The following is a 20,365-nucleotide window of genomic DNA, read 5'->3' on the forward strand; positions in this document are numbered from 1 at the left end:
CCCTCTCTCCCCTCCCCTTTCTTTTCTTTCCTTCACCTTTTTACAGTTCTGGGGATAGAACGCAGGGCCTTGTGAATGTTGGGCAAATGGTCTTACCACTGAGCTACATCCTCAGCATTAACCGGGTATTACCAACCTGCGCAAGTATGCTGAGCTGCAGCATGCCCCGGGAGCAGTTTGGAGGACTTTCACAGACTGGTGTTATTTTGCAGCAGTGCCAGTGGTAGACCCCTACATCCCTGCTCTCCACTTGGCCTGACTCAGAGCCCTGGCTTCCCTCACTGTCCCTTCACCATCTATCTGAATAATGCTGAGTCAGATTTTTGGATCAGTGAGGCTCTTTGCTGAAGCATCAGCACCCATGACACCAATCCTATACGCAGTACCCAGCATCTACTCTGGAAATGATTTTGAATGAATAAGGGCCTAGGAAAATGTTTCAGCATTTGATCACAATTGTGATTTTTTTTTAGTGCTAGGTATGGGTCCCAAGCCTTGCACATGCTAGGTAAGCACTCTACCACTGTACTGCATCCTCAGTTCCTTGATCACTACCTTTTTTAAAAATAACATTTTCTTTTTTTTTATAAATATTTTATGTGTATGAGTGGTTTGCCTGCATGTATGTAAGGGCACCATGTTCATGCAATGCCCTGCAGAGGGCAGAAGAGGGCGTTAGATCCCCTGGAACTGGAGCTATGGACGGTTGTTAGCCACCACGTGGGTACTGGGAATTGAACCCAGGTTCTCTGGAAGAACAGCAAATGTTCTTAACTACTGGGCCATCCCTCCAGCCCCTTGCTCTTTACTTTTTGACAGACGTTATCTGTCAAAAGAAGTTATCTGATGTCAAATACCTCCATTTAAAAAATTTAGCATTACTGTGGCGAAGGCAGTGCTCACCTATCTCCTCCTTATGGAGGCGATTCCACAGCATCTGGAGAGAAAACTCTCGTGACACTGAGGTGACCTTGTCCAGAGCAGAGAGCCCCTCCAGGGGCAGATCCAGCAGGATCCTGTCTGCGATCAGGATTATGTCCTCAGCCTCAGGCTGCCCTGTGTATGTGGAAATGACAGTGGCTCAAACATGAGGGGAGACCAGCTCCCGAGGAGAGGACATGTGCTGGGGGCTTAGGCTTCATTAAAGTCAGGTGGGTAACTGTCCGGGACTGCTGCCCTTGGCATGGAGATGGAAAAAAGTAGGACTCCAGCCCAGCTTGCAGAGACAAGGGGACACTGGAGACATGCTGGGGCCCCTGAGGGGAGCTCTGGTTTTGATGATGAGATCGAGCTTACGACATGAACCTGATGGAGCCTACACATAGTGGCTCACATTATAGGATGTCACATCTCGAGACATTTGATTCCTAAGGCAGAGCATGTAATACCCAGGCTCTTTTGACCAGGTGCCTTCCCAGGGATAATTCCTCCCTGGGGGCTTTACAAGTAGTGACTCTTTTAGAGGATCCTGGGAAGAAGGCATCACTTTCGTGACCCAACTGGCAGTCTTTTTGTGACCATGGGTATGGGTCACTAACTGGTGAGGAGCTGCTTCTCTGCAGAACCTAGTACTTGAAGATGAGGCCGCAGACACTTCTAGATTTTCAAAACCAAAATAGGCCTCGGGGAATGACTGGCTTGCCCACAGAATGTGAAATCCGAACACGCTTCCCTAATTTCTGCAATAATTCTGAACACCCCCAACCCATCCAGGCTTGACCCATTCGCAATCATTAGCTCTCAGGGTACTGCGTATCTAGCTCAGCTTGGGGAGGAAACTTGTGGCACTTTTGGAAATCAAAGCTCTTTTTCAGCAGGGCAAGCCGCCCCTTTACCCTCTGTCAATAATTCTTTGTGGGAATAGAAAAGCAGACAAAATTTAAGACAGGAAATGGCCTTCTAAAGGAGGCGCTGGTAAAACCGTAGAGAAGGGAAAGAAGCCCTGGTACATACTTCACACTCCCGTCAGTGCTTACGTGAGTGCTTTCTCCTCTCCCCTAGGAGTAGGAAGCAGCAGGGTTGTGCTGACAGTACCCTGGTACCTTGTAGCTAGCAGAGGCCACAGGGCACTGGGGTGGATGGGACAAGACTACTCCCCATGACTGCCTCTGGTGAGTTCCCCAAGGTGGGGCAATAACATCCATGTTTTCTGGAAGCATCAGTCAACTGCCATGTCAGCCTCATTTTCCCACCTGGGACATCATGCTGGAGTGGTAGGTACTGGGCAGAGTACCATTGTTCTTGCTTGTGGGCATCATGTGTGCAGAATTGGCAATTTGCCCAGGAAGGGCAGGCAGGAGACCTTATGAAGGGGAGGAGCGATGGGTTCTATGTAATACTTCCCTATGTGGGGCTTGCTTGGACGTGGGATTTGTGACTCCTGATCCACCTGGACTCTCCCTGATGGGAGGGTGAGGCCCACCCACAAGATCCTGAGGTATCAGCAGTAGCTTGTGGGTCTGTCCTTGCCACTTACCTGAAGGGATAGACAATTTTCTGTCTGGTCCTTTGCTTCTGGATTTCCCCACATCATTCCTAGTCACCAGCATCTGTGTTCTGAAAATCACAGCAACTGTGTTCAGGCTTAAAGAAGTAGAATGCAGAGTACTTGACTTGGGAATCAGGATTCCCATAGAGCCAATGAGTGCTGAGGGGCTGTCTTCACACCAGGGGAACTTCACAGACCATCAGTAAAGCAGGACTTCAGGATGGTCTCACGCTACTGGAGAAAAGTGCCTGTCCTCCATCTCCCATCTTCCTTCTTTCCACACCAAAATAAATTCCAGAGTTGGGGTCTGAGACTTGCTACTCCTCTCACACTATACTCAGACTAAGGGGTTAATGGAGGCAGGGACAGCAGCTCAGCTGGGCTCCAGGAAGCCGCACTCTGGGTCACCGGCCGGCCGGCCACATAGCCTATGCACAGTAGCCTCCAGCTCCCTCCACTGAGACAGCTGCCTGTCACCTGGTGTCAGGAAGCCAGCTGTCCCTAGGAACTTTCAGAGGAAGTGTCATGCTGATACCTGGCATCTGGGAAGGTGAACAGGGGGGTGATGGGCTTCAGGCACTCCTCCATGTGCTCCAGGACGCTGGTCAGCCTCTGCATACACAGGTCTCGCTCCTCACCATACAAGGTATCCAATTTCTGAACCAACCCAAAACCACAGTCTGCTGTCTTGGGGTAACCCAAACCATTACTTGCTGCCCAGAGTGACTGGAGAACTCCAGTCGTGTAACCTCCATTCAGTCAGTAGATTGGGGAGACTCCATGGAAAGAACCAAGCTCTAGACCTTTCAGACAGAGCGTCTGTATACTCTGGTCCTTTCTAACCCAGTGCTCCCAGCAGTTCTCAGGAGATCATCCTGACAGCCTAGTCCTGTTCATGTCCTCTATCAATACCCTGGTGTATCCTCTGGTGGGGAAGGGCCCAGGTCAAGTGACCCTATGCTCAGTAGAGCAGAGGTGGCTAGACCTCTTCTCTGTGGTCAGACTTAAGCCAATGATGAAGAGCTCCCCAACCTTTTATGGGGTCTCACCCTCACCCACCTGGGATCTGAGCCCAGGACCCTGATCTGACTCTACCTTGGAGTCCTGGTTTTCCTGGGATGAGTTGCAGTACAGCTTGGAGACTTGTACCTTAAGTGCTTAGATTCAGGCTCATAGCCTTGCTGTATACCTGGGACTGTGTCTGTTTCTGGAACCATTGTATGCTGGTCAACAATTCTGAGAAAGCAGTTGGACTCATAGTCACCCGCATCACCTTGCAGTGACCTGTGGAAACATACCTGTGGTCCCCACAGGGCTCAGAGCAGAGCCACTGAACGTGTGTGAACAGGTGGGGTTGTAAGAGTCCTTGCAAGGGTTCTCAACCCTGCTGTTCCCAGGTTAAGGCATGTGATAGGGAGGCCCTTTGGGGCACATGCCTCCCACTCCTCCTTGGGTGGCATGAGGGGTTGATGATCAGAAGGCTGGGGCGAAGAGGAAAAACTGGCATCTGACACTTCAGGGAGAGCGCCCAGGAGGCACACAGGCTCCTCTGGACTCCTGGGGAAACATGTTGCCTCTATTTCCTCTTCTAACCTGGGCTCAGTCTCCCCTTGCCCCTACGTCTGAAGTGAGAGGACCTGCTACGTGGTAGGGCTCCCTCATGTCCACTGCAGTCTGCTGGAGGAGCCCTGCTTACACCCAAGCTTACCTCCTACTGGCATCACTTTTCCCTTGGGACCAGGCATGGACTTGGGCTTCTCATAGGCAGCGCCATACAGATAGGACCTATGGGCAGAGTGTGGGTCATAGGCCTATTCCCAGAGGAGGTGCACAGCAAGGCTTGTGGGTCTTAGAGGAGCCTGGTGAGCCAGTTTTCAGCTGGCACCCCATAGGTGCCTGCTCATGTGTACTTTCCCAGGCAGAGGCCTGTGAATCAGTCTATGCAGCCTGAGTACAGCTTGAAATTACAACAGGCTCAGCAGTGGGAAAGGCACCTATCAATACAAGCTGGTTCCCTTGTGCCCATGGAGGTCCATTCTAGGTAGCATAAGCAGGCTGGCTGGCCATTTTCTGATTCTCTTGAATAATCTCCTCAGTCCTCAACATCCAGGCCCGCCCAGACCTGACACAAAGGCCCCATGTGAGCAAGGATCACAGAGTGCCTGCAACTGAACATATTCCTCTGATCATCATCATGGAAATTCACCCAGGGCCCTTTCCAGGAGGGGAGCACTTGAGTGCCCATGCCTGTGAGGTGGGTTAGCTGTGTCTGTCCAACACATTCCCCAGCCGGATATGGCTGCCTCAGGGCTGAGACTTGTAAGTTCGCTGTGGCCATGCCTCCTTCCTAGGCTTCTCAACCAGATGAGGGCACACAATGGTGGGAGGAGGAAATGTCACCTGTCCTTTGAGTGCTGCAGAAAGAGGACCCGGAACATGGGCGGGATCTCATTCAGGAAGTTGAAATGCTGATCCGTGATGGAGAGGCTCTGCCATGCCTGGGTGCGACAGACAGGAGTAAAGGGACACTAGGACACAGGGCACTGCTCTGGAGATGCCCACTGAACTGTAGGCAAGGGTCAGGTAACCTTCCCCCAGGTGGTTTGGGCATTGGGACTCACTGCTACCACAAGGGGGCAGCAGAGGTATGAGAAACTCACTGGCTTCTCTAAAATGTCCAGTCTGTGGTTCCCAGGAGCCCCCAAACTGCCTGCCCTCCCTCCACAGTAAGGCCCTTACCACCTTCTCTAGTTTAGGCCTGGGGGCCTCCACTTGGCCTTGGGTCTTCAAGTCACTGACCTAGCTTGGGATTGGTTGACCCCGACCCCAAGTTCTCTTGCCTCCTGTAGGCCTCGTGGGATTTGTGCATCTGATGGTCTGCATAACTAGATATTGTACACCTCAGGGCCTTCACTGTCCATGGCAGGTGACAAGTGCCAGTCCTGAAGGGGACCCTGCTATCCTCTGTGAGCTGTGGATGCTAAAGGGTTCAAGTCAGGACTTCAGGTTTGTAAAGGAAAGCCATTTTTAGAAAACTCATTTCAAAGAATGTGACAGAAACTCACATAACCCTTATGTGATCAGGCACCCAACGGATTTCACAATGGCTATACTCACAGGGCACATGAAGAGGCAGGCACTGCTGTTACTCCAGCCCCTTCATACAGGGGCTGTGAATTGGCTTCTGCTGGCTGAGGTTGGCTTTTCTGCCTGGCTGTTGGATTCTTCACCCAGGGAACGTGGGTAGCCCTCCTGGGTAGGCTCATGTCCCACTGGCTCTTCTCTTTGCTGCAGGGCATTCCCCTGTGTGGGCATGCCACAACATCCTATCCACTGGCCTCTGAGTGGTTCTGTTTTAGCTGCTGTGAGCGCTCTGCAGTGAGCATTCTAGTGCATATTCTTTGGATACACAGTTGTGGGTTTCTAGCCCCATGGGGAATTACTGGAACAAGCACTCCAAGATGCAGGGAGTCTGCCAAACTGCTTTCTAATGGGTCACACTACTACCTCAACACCCACCGCAGCCATGTGTCTCCCCATGATGAGTTCCCTTTTACTCTCAGCCATTCAGATGGGCATCACTGGGTATCTGGATGTTCATTCCCCTGATGTTCAGTGAGAATACTAAAATGTTACCAACCTTTCAAGGCCTTCTTTTTCTGAAATCCCAGTCTTGTACCCCGTCTCTAGTGTCCATCTTTTAACAAAATTATTTTTACATGTGTATGAGTGTATTGCCTGCATGTACATAAGTACACCCACATCGTGCAATGCCCAAGGTCAGAAGAGGGCATCGGATTCCATGGAACTGGAGTTACAGATGGTTGTTGGCCGCCATGTGGATACTAGGAATCGAACTTGGCTCCTCTACAAGAGCAGCCAGTGTTCTTAACCACTGAGCCATCTTTTCAGCTCCAGTGTCCATCCTTTTTATCCAAAGGGTCCCACATCCTCCCTACATGCAACATGCGAACTCGCTGTCATCTGTGTGCACCCTGAATCATCTTTCCCACCCTGAAGCTTGCATGGTAACTCCCACTGGCACCTCTATGATGAACACAAGTTCTTAATTTCACTGTAGCCCAGTTTAACACATCTTTCCCTTCTGAGATTAGCTGTTTCCATGATGAAATCTCACCAGTCACTCTCATTGCCTGTTGCCTATGGCTGGTGAAATTCCATCACGGTTTTCTTTGACGTACACTAGCTTGATATGGAGGTCCCAATCAGAGCAAAGATGACACTGGTTACACACTGGAAATGTTCTGCAGGATGACACTGTGACTCCACCTAGACCTGAACTGCCCTGGGGCAAGTGAGGGAGAAAAGCCATAACCCTCCCAGGCCCTTGCAGAGTGCTTGGAGTATGGCCCTTTTGTCCTGTACCCACAGCTCCTGTGACGTGGGCTGACACTCTCACAAGGCCTGAGAAGAAACTGAGGCTTACAGTGGTGGAGTGGCCCTCTCAGAGCCATACAGCTAGAAGGGGCAGAGCAGGATATGGACCTAAGCCTGTGTGACTGGATGGGTGAGGACAGAAGCCACATGATTGGGTGTGCAGGCTCTCCTACCCAGTACCTTGGAAGTGGTGGCCAGTCTCTGCTCAACATTGGCAAACAGGCTGGTGGCGGTCTTGTCCTGCTCCCGTAGCCTCTGATGGAGCTGCAGCAGGGCTGCCAGCTGCGAGGTGCTGGTGTTGGCTGTGGCTGTCAGCAAGACATTCCGCATCATCTCTGAGGCTGAGCAGCTCTGCAACAGAACTTAGCAAAGGTGACACATGTATTGTGGAAGGGTTGAGAGGCTGGCTAGACCAGGAGGGGGACTGGGTGGGCTGTGTGGGTCACCAGCCACCATCCAGGACCACGTTTGTTTCTTCTGCTGGGCCTATCTGAGGTCATGCAGGATGGCCATGACCTTTCTTTGAGTTGCTGCACCATGGAGACTCAGGAGTGTATGAACATAGTGTGTGTTCACTGAGCCACAAGAACAGGTGGCCTGAGGTGTGAGTCACAGGCAGGGTCTCTCCTTCTAACCACAAGGTTTCCCCACCCTGTCTGAGGGCAGCACAGCCGGCTGGTGCTTGGATACTTCCTTCCCTAGGATGACAGATAAAGACCCTGCTGGAAGTGTGCAGAGCAAGCTCGTACCTGAGACAGTGCCAGGAACTGGCAGGTGGCCGTGGGGTCCAGGGTGCCGATACACTCCACCATCTCCATGCTGGCAGACGCCGCAATGTCCAGAAGGTTTCCACTCAGGGCAGCCTGTATACACTGCAGCAGCACCTCTGATGCCTGAGCCAGGTACTGCTGGGCCAGCACTACCTTCTTCTGTGGGCATTGCAAGGCTCAGGCTCAGGAGGGCTCTGCAGGCAGAGACCACCATCAAAGGATGGGCAGAAGCACTGCCTACCTTCAGACCCTCAGCTTTCTGGCTTTGCTCCTTGGGGGCTTCCTTGAAGGGGGCTGAATCCCTGGAGGAGGTCTCAGCACTCTTGTCATCTGCTTCTGTCTCCAGTGATTGCAGGCTACTCCGCTTAGCAGCCACCTACAGTGCACAACCCGTGGTCAGCCGGTGTTTGCCAATTCTTACTTAGTCAGTAGGGAAAACACAAAAGCGAGGAAGGGGGACAGAACAGAGATCAGCAGGTCCTGAAAAAGGGAGTCGATGAGGACCTATGGTTTGTGTGGTCAGTGGTGTCACCATTGCGGTGGGAAGCAAAAGGGAGTCTCTCAATCAACCATACCCCAATGAGTGAAATCCATCTCTGCACAGAAGACCTGGGGGCTCTGGCCCAGCTGATCCAGGGAAAGCACCTCTCATATCCTTTCCAAGTGCTGCACTGTTACCAAACCTCACCAGGCCCTGGCCACCAGCAGCCTCAACAGATTCCCCAAAGGACAGAGATCACCTGTGTAATCAGACTCGCAAGCAGAGCAGAAGATGTCTAGTAGAGTACATCAGCCTCAAAGTTAGACAGGAAGAAGTCACAGTAGAGTTTGGAACCATGCAAGCTGAACCAGAGAATGAAAGTTCTACACATTAGACTTATAAGACTTAGAGGGAAAATCCCACTTGGAAAACCAGAAGCCTGGAAGATGGGCAAGCTCGGATCATACTGGTCTTATTCTGTCTGAAGCCTGAGGACTCAGGACAAACCACCTCAGGTGCAGAGCCCAGGGCTATAAGACTACCTCGCTGCAAATGATCCTGGTTTGGAGTCCAGAAACATGGCCTGCTACATTGGATGGGTGGGGGTGGTTCCTTTAGGAATTGTCTTCTGGGGCATCCTGGCTTGTCCACTGAGGCTGATGCCTTCTTGAGGTGGAAGTGCCTCTGCACAGGTGGTCAGGAAGGGAAACTGGGGGCATCCAGGCTTGTAGGGATTGCATCAGGATTCTGAGTGGGCAGGCTGGCTGCTTCTCTCAGAACACCCAGCATTAGAGGAGAGTGGGCCCTAGGAGGATGGGAGGGAAATGTGGCATCTGTCGTTCTCAGAGATTTCTCAGGCTGCATGGTGTGTAGAGGGCAATAAAGGCAGACAACACCCAGTCTGCTACATCTTAGCATGGGAGTCAACAACCTTGGGTCAGGTGTACCCCAGGTCAGTACACGGCATTTTCTGAAGCTCCCAGGAGGCCGTATACAATGAGATAAGAGTCACCCTGGCATAGAGATGTCAGGGCCATACTTTTTTCCTAGCTGAGTTGGTAAAACACCTCTTATAATCCCATTCTATAGCAGAGGGGCAGTGTACCAGACGAGTGGAAAGTAGGGACACCTACCAAGAGGTCCTCCTCCCAGCAGAAGGAAGGGTACACAGGGTCTGTCTTCACTGATAGCAGATGGAGGGCCTTCCCAGCCAGGCCCAGAAGCTGGGCACGGATGTCCACGCAACCTGTGCACAGTGGCTGCAGGCTTTCCAGCTGGGTTAACACCATGTGCGGTAGGGTCCGCTTCAGCGTAAACCATTGCTTCAGGAAGACAAGGAGGTACAGTCACTTCCAATGGCTGTCATGCAACCTCTATCCACCCACCCAGAAATCCCAGATAGCTGCCTTCCAGTACTGCCCAGCAGGGGAACATGTGGGGGCTTTGAGAGCTATGCCTGCCCTATGGAGTCCTGTGTGGTGGTGTTTGGGGTCTCCAGAGCTTAGGCACTGGAAGGGTCATAAAAATTAACTTCCATAACCTGAAACAAGCACTCACTGGCAAATAAAGTTTTACTGTGGGATCGTTTATATCCACACTAAATTAATCTGACTCATATTTCATGGCATCTAAGAAAATGGAAAATGGAAAAAATGTTTCCTTTAAAACATACTCGTGTACTCAACCTTTTCTGTTTGCGGTGCTTGGAGGGAACCCGGGGTGGTGTGTCTGCTAGGCAGGTGCTCTAAGCTATATGCCCAGCCCACAGCACTTTATCATAAATTGAATGCTAACCCCACAGCCTGGGATAGGAAGCTTTAAGGTCACATGGAAGGCCCCCCCACAACTCCTTTACTTATTAGCTAGTTAAGTGCTCCTGGTGATCAGACAGTGCCTGTCTCACCAAGACCTGGGAGTAGCCCAGAGTTGCCACAGCAGGGTGTTCTGGGACCCCAAGGATCTGCACCCTGCTCTGAGTATGACTGTAGACCTGAGTATGTGGCCTGGGCAGCTCCCCAGGAGAGAACATGGACTCAGGGTTGTCCCCCAGACAGTGCCTGTCTGCACCAAGACCTGGGAGTAGCCCAGAGTTGCCACAGCAGGGTGTTCTGGGACCCCAAGGATCTGCACCCTGCTCTGAGTATGACTGTAGACCTGAGTATGTGGCCTGGGCAGCTCCCCAGGAGAGAACATGGACTCAGGGTTGTCCCCCAGTCACCAAGCCGATGGATGAGTAGTCGCCGGTGTTCTGAAGGAAGTCTGCCAGCAGCTTTTCTAAGGAGTCCTGCTCCAGCTGCAGATCCAGTGCCTCCTTGCAGACCAGCTGCACCATGTCTAAGCACATTTCTGCTAGGCAGAGTTTGAGGCGGGCCAACCTCCTCATCTGCGGGGAGTTGACATTCTGTAACTGAGATAATTTGTGGGAGGGTAAAACAAGGCATATTTTCCGAGGAGACCAACCACAGGTTAGCACTTTGACAAGGCATAGCTAGCATGTCACACATGGCACATATGAAGCATAAAATGCATTTATTTATTTTGATGTGGGAATAGACCCCAAACCAAGATAAGAAACACACCCTTTGTAGTCTAGATTCCCCCATGTTGCTTCATGAATCTGTGTTGAGATCAGGCTCTGCCCAACTCTAAGTTTCTCCATATCAGGCAAGTTGGTGATTTTTCAGGCTGTGCAGTGCCCTGAGAGGCTCCATTTCACAAGCAGCTTTTGACTCCATTTTGAGTAGAGAATGACTGAAGTCCTGGGCAGACCCCCAAACACCACCATCTGTCTGACACCACTCGCGCAGCACTGACAGATAAGTGACTTATTCCTAGGGGTAGAAAGTGCCACCCAATACATTTATAGGGTGAATCAAGACCGTGGAGGCACATGGGTATATTAAAATCATATCGGCGAAACCAGGTCCAAGAACTTATTGGACGTGCCAGACCAAGGAAAGGGTATAAATCTTTCATCTGGACCCCATAAAATGGTGAACACCTAACACTGTGATGCCGTGGCTCCACACCAACCTATCATCTAATACTTGGGGTGCGCATCAAGGACCAATAGGCAGAGAACTCCCAACTGCCCCTGGGAATTCAGCTTGTCTCAGTTCCCCGCTGGTGAAAAAGTTAACCCAACTTCCCTCTGCTTGTCTACCAGCTTGCCCATCTGGACCTGAGCCTGCTGTCTCCTGCTCTGCCCCATTCTCTTTTCTCCCAACAGCTGACTATACCCTCATTCTCATACCTGACTCTCCCTTGGCTTCATCTCTACAGCAACAGCATCTTCTCAGTTCTGGGCTCCTTACCTTAATACAGACTCTACTTGCATTTTTCTTAGCTTACCTCTGAAACCTTTAGAACTCTGCTGTAGCCTATATAAATTGTATTCATTCTGCAAAGTGCACATATGCATATGCTTAGATATATTTTTGTGTGATGTGTGATATGAGAGTTAATATTAGTAATTAAGATCATAATTAAAGAACATTTGCCTCCACCAGATTACCAAGGCAGGTGGGATTCCCTGACAAATTGCTGCTAAACCTTGCGAATGTTTTGTTATTCAGTCAGTTCTGACGTTGTGGAGACAAATGTGTTTGTCTATGTTTCTGGCATAGTGCCCTCATGACAGTCTTCTTTTCTCCCAAGTGACAGCCAGCTACTTTGAGGCACTATAATAAATCAGCTTGTATTTTTCTACAGTTTCATATAAATGGCATCATATAGTATATAATAATATTGTGATGTATTTGCTTTACCTCAGTATGACTATTTTAAGATTTGTTCGTATGTTGAAGTGTCAGAAACGTAGACGAATGCATTTACGTCTTTCCAAACGCCAGAAGTGACTGAATAACAAATTCAGAAGGAATGGTGGTTTCAACGGCAACAATTTGCCAGATAGTTCCACTTTCCTTGATAATCCTGGCCAAGGTGAACACAGCTTTCTTATTCTAATTTTAATTACTAACATTAACTTGTATATCACACATTACACATCAACAGTGAATCTATCTATCTATCCATCTATCTATCATCTATCTATCTATATCTGTCATCTATCATCCTATCTATCTATCTATCTATCTATCTATCTATCTATCTATCTATCCTCTATCTATTTGTCTATCATCTATCTATGTAGGTTACAGAATGGCTACAAAGGGCTAAAAAGGCAAGGAGTTTTGGTAGTTTCAAGAGGCCTGGGAAACTGATAGAGATGTAAGACCCTCTGTGTGGATGGGATAACAAACTACAGAGCTGGAGAAGAAGCTAGAGAAGCTATGGTGGCTGTAGGCTGCCAGGTGAGAGCTGAGCTACAGGAGTGAGGGGAAGAGAAAAGCAGGACCAGATGAAGGAACAGGCAGAAAGATGGATGGCAGGTCTGGATGGGTGAACAGGAAGATAGGCACATAGCAAGTGGAGCAGTCCACATTGACAGCAGAGTACACCTCCCCAGTGCTGGAATTACAAGCACCTGCCATTGTATCTGCCTTTTTAAAATATGGATTCTAAGGTTTGAACTTCAGGTTCAATAAAGTGTACTTTACTGACTGAGCTGTATATCACAAGTCCCTGTATATCGGTTTCCTAGTATACAGGTTTTTGTGCATATATACTGCTCTCGCTCTCTCTCTCTCTCTCTCTCTCTCTCTCTCTCTGGTATGTGTGTGAAGACTCGGTGTGTGTGTAGCCCAGGCTGGCCTAGAACTCTCCATTCTCTGGCCTCAGCCTCCCACGTGCTGGGATTACAGGCATGCTCCACTGCACCTGGCTGGTTTGTTTTGAGACCATTTCTGGTACAGTGATTATCTCCCCCTGAGAATGACTGGGATGTGCAGGCTCCTACTTACATCTTGAAGGGACAACAGCCCCTGAGTTCTATGAAATAGTTCTTCTTCCTCAGCCACAGCTTTCTGGGCCAAGTCATATGCTTCCAGGTAATAGGCGTATTTCTGTTCCTCATCGTTCTCATTTTGGGCACGTAGCCTTTGTAAGACATAAAATGGAATTTACAACAAAGATGTTAAAACTAATATATATTAATATGTTACACTGATTAATAAATACTACATAATTTCTACATAGTTATACTACATATTTTATTAGTACCTAAGTTTTGTAATTAAATGTGAAAACTGAGATACTCTCAATATATTTTATTTATTTTGTGTGAGTTTATGTGTGTATATGTGTTAATATGTGTGCATATGGAGGTCAGAGGTCAACCTTGGGTACTGGTCCTCAGCCATCACCCACCATTTTTTGGAGATAAGGTCTCTCACTGGGTCTGGAACTCTCCAAGCAGTCAAGACTGTCTAGTTATCAAGTCCCAGGGACTCACTTTTCTCCGCCTCCCCGGTGCTGGGATTGCAACATAGCAGAACGGGGGACAGAGAGAACAGTAATACATCCCTCAACTCTCATCGACGAAGCTTCTTTATACAACACTGTGATGCACACAAAAATGGCCAGAACTGGCCAAATTGTAGAGAATAAGACTGCAGAGTGTGTGTGTCCCTGGATACAACTCCTATATTAAACCTCATCCACCCATGGCTTAGGGACCATTGTGGAAGAGGGGGCAGAAAGATTGGAAGAGCCAGGGTTGGTGCAAGAACATAAGGAAACAGAGGCTTTCAGGCCACTGGGAACCTGCTCATATGAACTTGCAACAGTGGTGACAGTGTGCACAAGACCCATGCTGACTCAATCGACAAGAACTCAGCATAGAACTGGGGAAATGGGCAGCAAGTCCCAACTTTAGCTAGGGAACTATCGGCAACTGACTGTGGAGGGGTGAGGGAGAGTAGATCTTCTTTAAGGGAGTGACTCTAGATAGGCTGACTAGACTCCAGTGGATGGACTAGCACCCAGGGACATCTGGGTACAAATGCTTGCCTGAAGAGGCCTTAACATATATGACAGAATGCATGAAATTCAGTGTGGGGGGTGCAGGTGGGAGACGGGGGGGGCAAATTTGATTAACATTTATTATATGACATGCACAAAACTCAATAAAAATATACATTTAAAAAAACAAGTGCACACCCCATACATGGGTTTTAGGGATTGAAGATCAGGTCTAGGTGCTTGCAAAGCAAGTGTTTTACCAACTGACTCATTTCCCCAGCCTTCTCAATAGGTTTTTAAACAAAGATACAAAACAGTTGGAATAAACAAAGTGCATTCAGTATGTGACTTTGTTCCTAAAGAACCTGCGTCTGAAAGGCATCCGATGAGACAGTCCTGCAATGCCCACCTGCTGGCTCAATCACCTACCTTCCTGCCATCCTGGTGACCTACAGTTGTGCCACAACACACCTGCAGTAGTGGACGTGACTTGGGTTAGAATTGGGTGCTGACTGATTCTCCTACTTAAAGGGCAGAGGTATACCTATCCAGGATTTGCTCAAGTGTAAAAGGCATGTGGGTGTCCAGGACAGGCAGAAGTACTGTGAGGAACCAGTGGGGGTTGACTAGATGCCTGTCAGGATGTATGGTTGTGGTAGCAGCAGGAACAGCTGCTGGGGACCCTGCAGGACTGCATTGGTGGGCTGGTGAGGGGAGAAGGCTGGGGCTAGCCATGTCTGAGGCTGGGCAGGAGTAGGGACCATCTGGGCAATGCTCCCAGATGAATCCCGCTCAGAGGGCAGAACCTCAGGAAGCTCCCCTGTCACAGGTGGAGTACGTGGCGATGCCTTACCTCTTTATCCTCGCATGCTCTAGTTTTAAATCAACACATTTTTTCTTGTAGCCACCGAGTATAAAGTTGTCTTCAATTTCCAACAGGCGCTCTTCTAACTCTGTCAGCAAAAATGGGGACTCCAGTTCCTTGTCAATCAAGCTGCAGGCAACTTGGATTTGAAGTCTCACACACCTGCCAGAGAGGTACCTCTTCAGGGCTGTGGGGGCTGAAGTTTATCCTCCACAGTCAGATGCTCAAGACCACAGAGACCAGTTTCTACCCAGGGTTGCTAAATTAAACACAGTTGGGACTTTTTCCAAAACCAGAAGTCATTCACCCAAGGGAAACCACTGCTTACAGACCCAAATCAGGACAGGCTGGTGGGACACAGAAGTGTGGACGTTGGGACAGTGGGGACAGCCACCTGAGGCTCACAGCACTTCACAGAGTGGAATCAGAAGCCCAAACAAGACAAGCATCCCTGCTGCTGGGGTCCACCAGCTTAGCGAGTTCCTAGAAAAGGGCCTGAAACGTGTGTGGAAAAAGTGGGGTTCCCTGATAGCCCTCCACTGGGAACAGGGCCTGGAGGCTTCCACAGCTGTGGGGAAGACATTGTGGAAACACAGACCAACTGTGAGGAAGTCCCCAGCTCCTCTGAGGCACATGGTGGAAGCAAGGCCTGCTTCTCAGAGGAATCTAAGAACACATGGGTCACGTGGGGCTGGAAGGGATGCACGGCCCTACTGGGTCTGAGCCTCCCTATGTTTGACATATACACAACACAATAGGACCTGTGTAGCAAAAGTAACCATTGCTTTGGCATAGCTGGCTCGGTTACCTGGCCTCCAGCTCCATGGTAAGGAATTCCAGCAAGGGTACTCGGTTAGGCCTTTCTTTCTGGAGGACCTTGAACACATCTATGAGTTTCTGCAACAGGCTGCAAACCTGGATGTGAAGCATCATGAGCATCACCATGTCACTCTGCAGTGCCAGAAGACGAGGCCCCAGCCACTGCCCCTACAATGTGCCCGCTGTTGTCCACCAGCCACTGGCCTCACCATGACTTCTTCTTTGCTGTCTTTGGAAGACAAGATCGCTTCGGTCATAGTCAGGGTGGAATTATACCAGAACTCCTCAGCTCCACCCAACATCTGGGCCCTCTCAGTCAAGGATATAGCTTGTCCGTGGTTCTTTTCCTTGTTGGCCAACTGTGCTAGAAGCAACAGGCACTGTGACTCTGCACACGTATCACCAAGCTCCTAAAAATAGGGATCGATGGGCAGATAATAGAGAAATGGGTAGGCAAATAGGTAAATAGATGCACAGTTCCATTCAGGACAGGGTGGCTACTGCCTGGGAGTGGTAGTTCTCTGGAGCGGACTGGCACTGTCCCCCTGGAGCCACAGGTGAAAGCCTGTGGCAGGACTGCTGCCCACTCTGGGTGTCCCACTGGCAGCTTCTCTCTGACTTTGCTGCCTGGTTTCAGCAGCCCCTCCTTGTGGATGGATCTGTAGCCCTGTAGCTCCACTCAGCTGCTCAGGGCATAAGCAGAGGGCCTATGGTAGTCCTACCTAGACCCGAGGGAGGTTCAGGCCTAAGTGTAGACCAGAGAGTGTCCTTTAGAGGTGGGTATGTTGTGACCCATCTGGACAGATCAAGACCAACTCCTTGGGCCTCCCAGGCTCTTGTTGGGCCCCATCCCTATATCTTTGCAGGACCTTCCAGGGGTCAAGACTCAAGGCCAAGTTCACATGGAGACATTCCTTGGTGCCTAGAAGGGTTCTAGCAACTCACAGAATCTAGCTTTATCTAGCCTGAGTAGCTGTGTGGCAAATAACACAGCTAAACACAAATTACGTTAAACACAAAGGGAGGGAGCAGGTTCTGGGAGCACAGGACACTACTGTCCCCACAGCAGGAAGGCTGAGTCTCAGGCACAGGTTTTGTTTTGTTTTATTTGAGTCAGGGTCTCCCTGCATCCTCAGCTGGCTTAGAACTCACTACGTAGACCAGGCTGGCCTCGATTTCAGAGGTCTATTAGCCTCTGTCTCCACTGCTGGGATTAAAGTGGTATGCCCCCACACTTGGCTCATAGGATGTTGCTTTCTGAGAAAATGTGAAGCCATGTGCATTTTTGGACAAAAACAGGTAGGTAACCCTCCCATACTCCCAAGACACAGGATGCTAGCTCTGCCCTGCCATGTGGAGCAGGGACAGGTGTGGTCTGGGAAAGGCACGGCTTTCCTGGCTGCTTGAGCTGCTGGTCTCTGAGGGGGGTGGTCCACTTGACCATCCCATACATTCAGATGCCATTGACTGGGGGAGAGAGTGGGCCAGATGTCTGCAATCCTGCCTAGCATATGTCCTACCTGAACACTACAACTGCCTTAGGATGGTATGAGGGTGTGCTGGGCTCTGGGTCCACGGGGCAGTCTGACTAGATACTTAGAGGCTGTCTAGGAGTGGAAGGTGTGCTTCTTTTCTGCAGAGTATTTTCAACTTCTGGACTTGACCTTGGCAAGAGGATGCTGAGCTCCAAGGTAAGGGAAGCAGGGGCCCCAGTGGGCCCAGAGAGCAAGGCTGGCACACAGCCAAGATGAGGCCCAGTAAAGGCCAGGCTCCTGGTGGACAGGTCCTGGGTAGGCAGCGGGACCCAGGCACAGTGGGTAGAACTCTTTATGCAACAAGGATGGTATAGAGCCCAGTAGGGCTGTTTACCTGGGGCAGAAGGATGATAGGAGTTTGTGGGGCGGAGATGGGATCCCCGGGTACTAAAGCCCGGGTACTAAAAGTTCATGGCAAGAGGGGAAAGTCCCTCCGGATTCCCCCGACCAGAGTCGTCCCTAAATGAGAAGTGACCCCAAGAGGTCAGAACGGAGGACAGAACCCTAAGAGTTGGACGCTACAAGGAAGGACAGCACAAGAGAAGCATCAGCCCTGGCCCTGTACTGGACACCAGTCCAGTGAGAATAGGGCATGGGCGTCAGGGCAGCTCCTGGCTGTAGTGGGTTAAGGGCAAAGTGGAGAGGTGTGGATGTAGACCCCAAGGATCTACAGCAGTGACAGCAGAGTACTGAATGCACTGAGTCTAGCCTGCCTGTCAGTCCAGAGGCCCACAGCTTAGTCCTTTCTGGGACAGGCTATCTGGACTCTACTGTACCCAACTGTTCCCCTCCTGACAGCTGCATACCTGTCTCCTCCCTCCACCTGAATACCTATCCCCTCCCTTCACTTGCACACCTGTTCCCTTCCCTGGTACCTAGACATCTGTCCCCTCCCCAACACCTGCACACCTGTCCCCATCCTGACACCTGATTGCCTGTTCCTTTCTCGACACTGATCCCCTTCCCTGACACCTGATCATCTGACCCCATCCTGACACCTGCACACCCGTCCCCTTCCTGACACCTGACCACCCTTCTCTCTGACATTGGCTCACCTGTCCCTTTCCCAACACCTGTACACTTGTCCCCTCCCCAGCAGCTGCACTCCTACTTTTAGTATATGGGACAGAGTCTGGGCTCAAAGCATTCTGGTGTCACTGGAATTTTCCATCACTGGTAGGTCTTCCTCTTTCCCTGGAATTCTTCAGAACAAGCCAACGGCTCGCTGTGTCAGCAGGCCCTTGGCCTCACCTGCCCACTAAAAGCAACTCTAAAGTCTGTCTTCAGGGATTTGGGAAGCTGGGGAGGAACTATGCCATTAGGGCAGGCAGAACACAAGCAGCTTCCTCCAGCTAGACTGTCCTGAGGGCAGCTACCCTGCTGAACGCAGTTTGGAACTTCTAGAGTTGAGACCAGAGGGCCCCAGGTCTGGGTGCAAGTGTTCCTATTGGGCAGCTGCTCAGGGAAGAGCATCCAGTGCTTCCGAGCCTGCTGAGAGCTGGGTTACTGTGCAGTGCCTGCATGGGGGTGCTAATTCAAGCCTTTCTGAGGGACTCAGTAGAGACACTGGGAAGGTCACAGATACCAGTGAGGTCCTCAACTGAGGAGTGAGGACATGAGGGTGGGACACCCTACCTGGAAAGCCTGCTGGGCCTCTGACAGGAGCAGCCGTGCTGGTTGGTGTAGCTCCATGTCTAGCAGGACCTCTCCCTTGAGCATCCATAGTTGAGGGTAGGAAGTCCCATCCAGGCCCTTTCCAGTCTCTCCATTTAGCTTCAAAATCTGTGAGATGACATGATCCAAAATGCTGTGCCCCATCTGTGTCCCATGACATGCCCTGGCTTAGAGGCACAATGAAGGCCCTGTGAAGCCAGTGTACAGCAAGGTATACTGCCACAGGGGCTTTCCCAGCATTCTTTGCACAGACTTTCAGGCCCCTGGCTTCTGCTTATCTCCCTTCTGACACACCCAGGTCTTTGGGATCCCTAATCTCTGCTTATTCACCCCTTCTACCTACCCTCTTAAGCCTACCATTAGCTGTTTATAGTGGCTGCTGTGCTACTTGGCTTGGCAGTCATGCTTCTCTGTGAGCTGAGCTGGGTAGAAGTTTCTGGGGTTAGTGGGCCTGACTTGTTGATAGCTGTGTGTGCTTTTCCACTCTCTGCGTACCTGTTAGCCGCCCCCTGGCCAGCATGGACAAGTCACTGAATCCTTCCTTGTAGCTTAGCAAGGTACAGGACTCTCAGCTGTCCTGGGCTCAGATCCCATAACCAAACCCAGGTGTGTGGCGGAAGCTGCACACTCCGAGGCCCAGTCACTTTCTATTACACTGGAAATGCTGACTTTAGTGGGCTCACAAACAGAGCTGGCACTCTGCACATCCAGGGTTCTTGGTGGAAGAGAATGGTCTTTTGAATGGTTACTTTCTATCCTGTGCATCGACTGAAGGGGACAGCCAGTTGGTGATAAGAGGCCAGCCAGACCCCGAGACATGTTCTGCTCCACAGAGAACAACTCCCTCTTCGCTGCCCTCTACCTGCGCCCAGGGCCTCATGCATGCTAGGCAATCAGCAATTTAGCTGCATCTCTAGCCCCCTGACTCTCATTTGCTGTCCAGGCCCCTGTAGGCCTGTTCCATAGCAATCTATTATGCATATACATTTTGCCATCCCTGGGAACTTCCAGGGTCCCAGGGTAGGACAAACTTGATCAGGTTCCTGAGTTTCCCACAAAACCTGGCCCAAGAGTGTATGCAGTAGTCATTTAATGAATCAACTCTGGCTCACTAGTTCCTGCTGCAATCTTAGGCTACAGCCAAGTCAGTGTCACCTATGGACTGTGGGTCCCTCTGTGGCAGAGCCAGGCTAAGTCAGTGTCACTCCTGGGCTGCAGATCCCACGGTACATAGACAACTTACCTTGTCTTGTGCTATCAGGGGCTTCACCTTCACAGGATGCGATGGAGCCAGCTGCTCATGCAGGGCTGGCAGACTGTCTTCTATCCCAGGTTCCTTGTTCTTCTCTTTTTTAAATGCCAGCTCTTTTCTGCAGCTAATTGAAGCAAAGTAAGCAGCATGCAACAGAAGAATTGCAATGGCTGGTGCCAACGATCAATTTCATTAGTAGTCAAAAAAAAAAATACAAATTA

The 20,365-nt window shown here is 50.4% G+C and overlaps 1 protein-coding gene across 1 annotated transcript in view; it reads right to left on the reverse strand.

Moving 5' to 3' along the window:
* Nucleotides 1-20,365, reverse strand: part of Cfap46 (cilia and flagella associated protein 46) — an 89,931-nt gene that overhangs the window by 9,580 nt on the left and 59,986 nt on the right. The window contains exons 35-51 of the mRNA XM_008823157.3: nucleotides 20,136-20,268; nucleotides 18,854-19,000; nucleotides 15,893-16,093; nucleotides 15,673-15,779; nucleotides 14,853-15,026; nucleotides 13,000-13,135; nucleotides 10,356-10,544; nucleotides 9,271-9,459; nucleotides 7,898-8,032; nucleotides 7,636-7,815; nucleotides 7,067-7,237; nucleotides 4,889-4,986; nucleotides 4,197-4,273; nucleotides 3,678-3,772; nucleotides 3,024-3,145; nucleotides 2,477-2,556; nucleotides 904-1,056 (exon numbers count right to left, since the gene is read on the reverse strand). Of these exons, the coding sequence (XP_008821379.2) occupies nucleotides 904-1,056; nucleotides 2,477-2,556; nucleotides 3,024-3,145; nucleotides 3,678-3,772; nucleotides 4,197-4,273; nucleotides 4,889-4,986; nucleotides 7,067-7,237; nucleotides 7,636-7,815; nucleotides 7,898-8,032; nucleotides 9,271-9,459; nucleotides 10,356-10,544; nucleotides 13,000-13,135; nucleotides 14,853-15,026; nucleotides 15,673-15,779; nucleotides 15,893-16,093; nucleotides 18,854-19,000; nucleotides 20,136-20,268 (2,387 nt within the window). The remainder of the gene's footprint in view (nucleotides 1-903; nucleotides 1,057-2,476; nucleotides 2,557-3,023; nucleotides 3,146-3,677; nucleotides 3,773-4,196; nucleotides 4,274-4,888; nucleotides 4,987-7,066; nucleotides 7,238-7,635; nucleotides 7,816-7,897; nucleotides 8,033-9,270; nucleotides 9,460-10,355; nucleotides 10,545-12,999; nucleotides 13,136-14,852; nucleotides 15,027-15,672; nucleotides 15,780-15,892; nucleotides 16,094-18,853; nucleotides 19,001-20,135; nucleotides 20,269-20,365) is intronic.

This window comes from Nannospalax galili, unplaced genomic scaffold (genome assembly GCF_000622305.1).
Source record: "Nannospalax galili isolate Female #2095 unplaced genomic scaffold, S.galili_v1.0 scaffold49, whole genome shotgun sequence".
Taxonomy (NCBI): Eukaryota; Metazoa; Chordata; class Mammalia; order Rodentia; family Spalacidae; genus Nannospalax; species Nannospalax galili.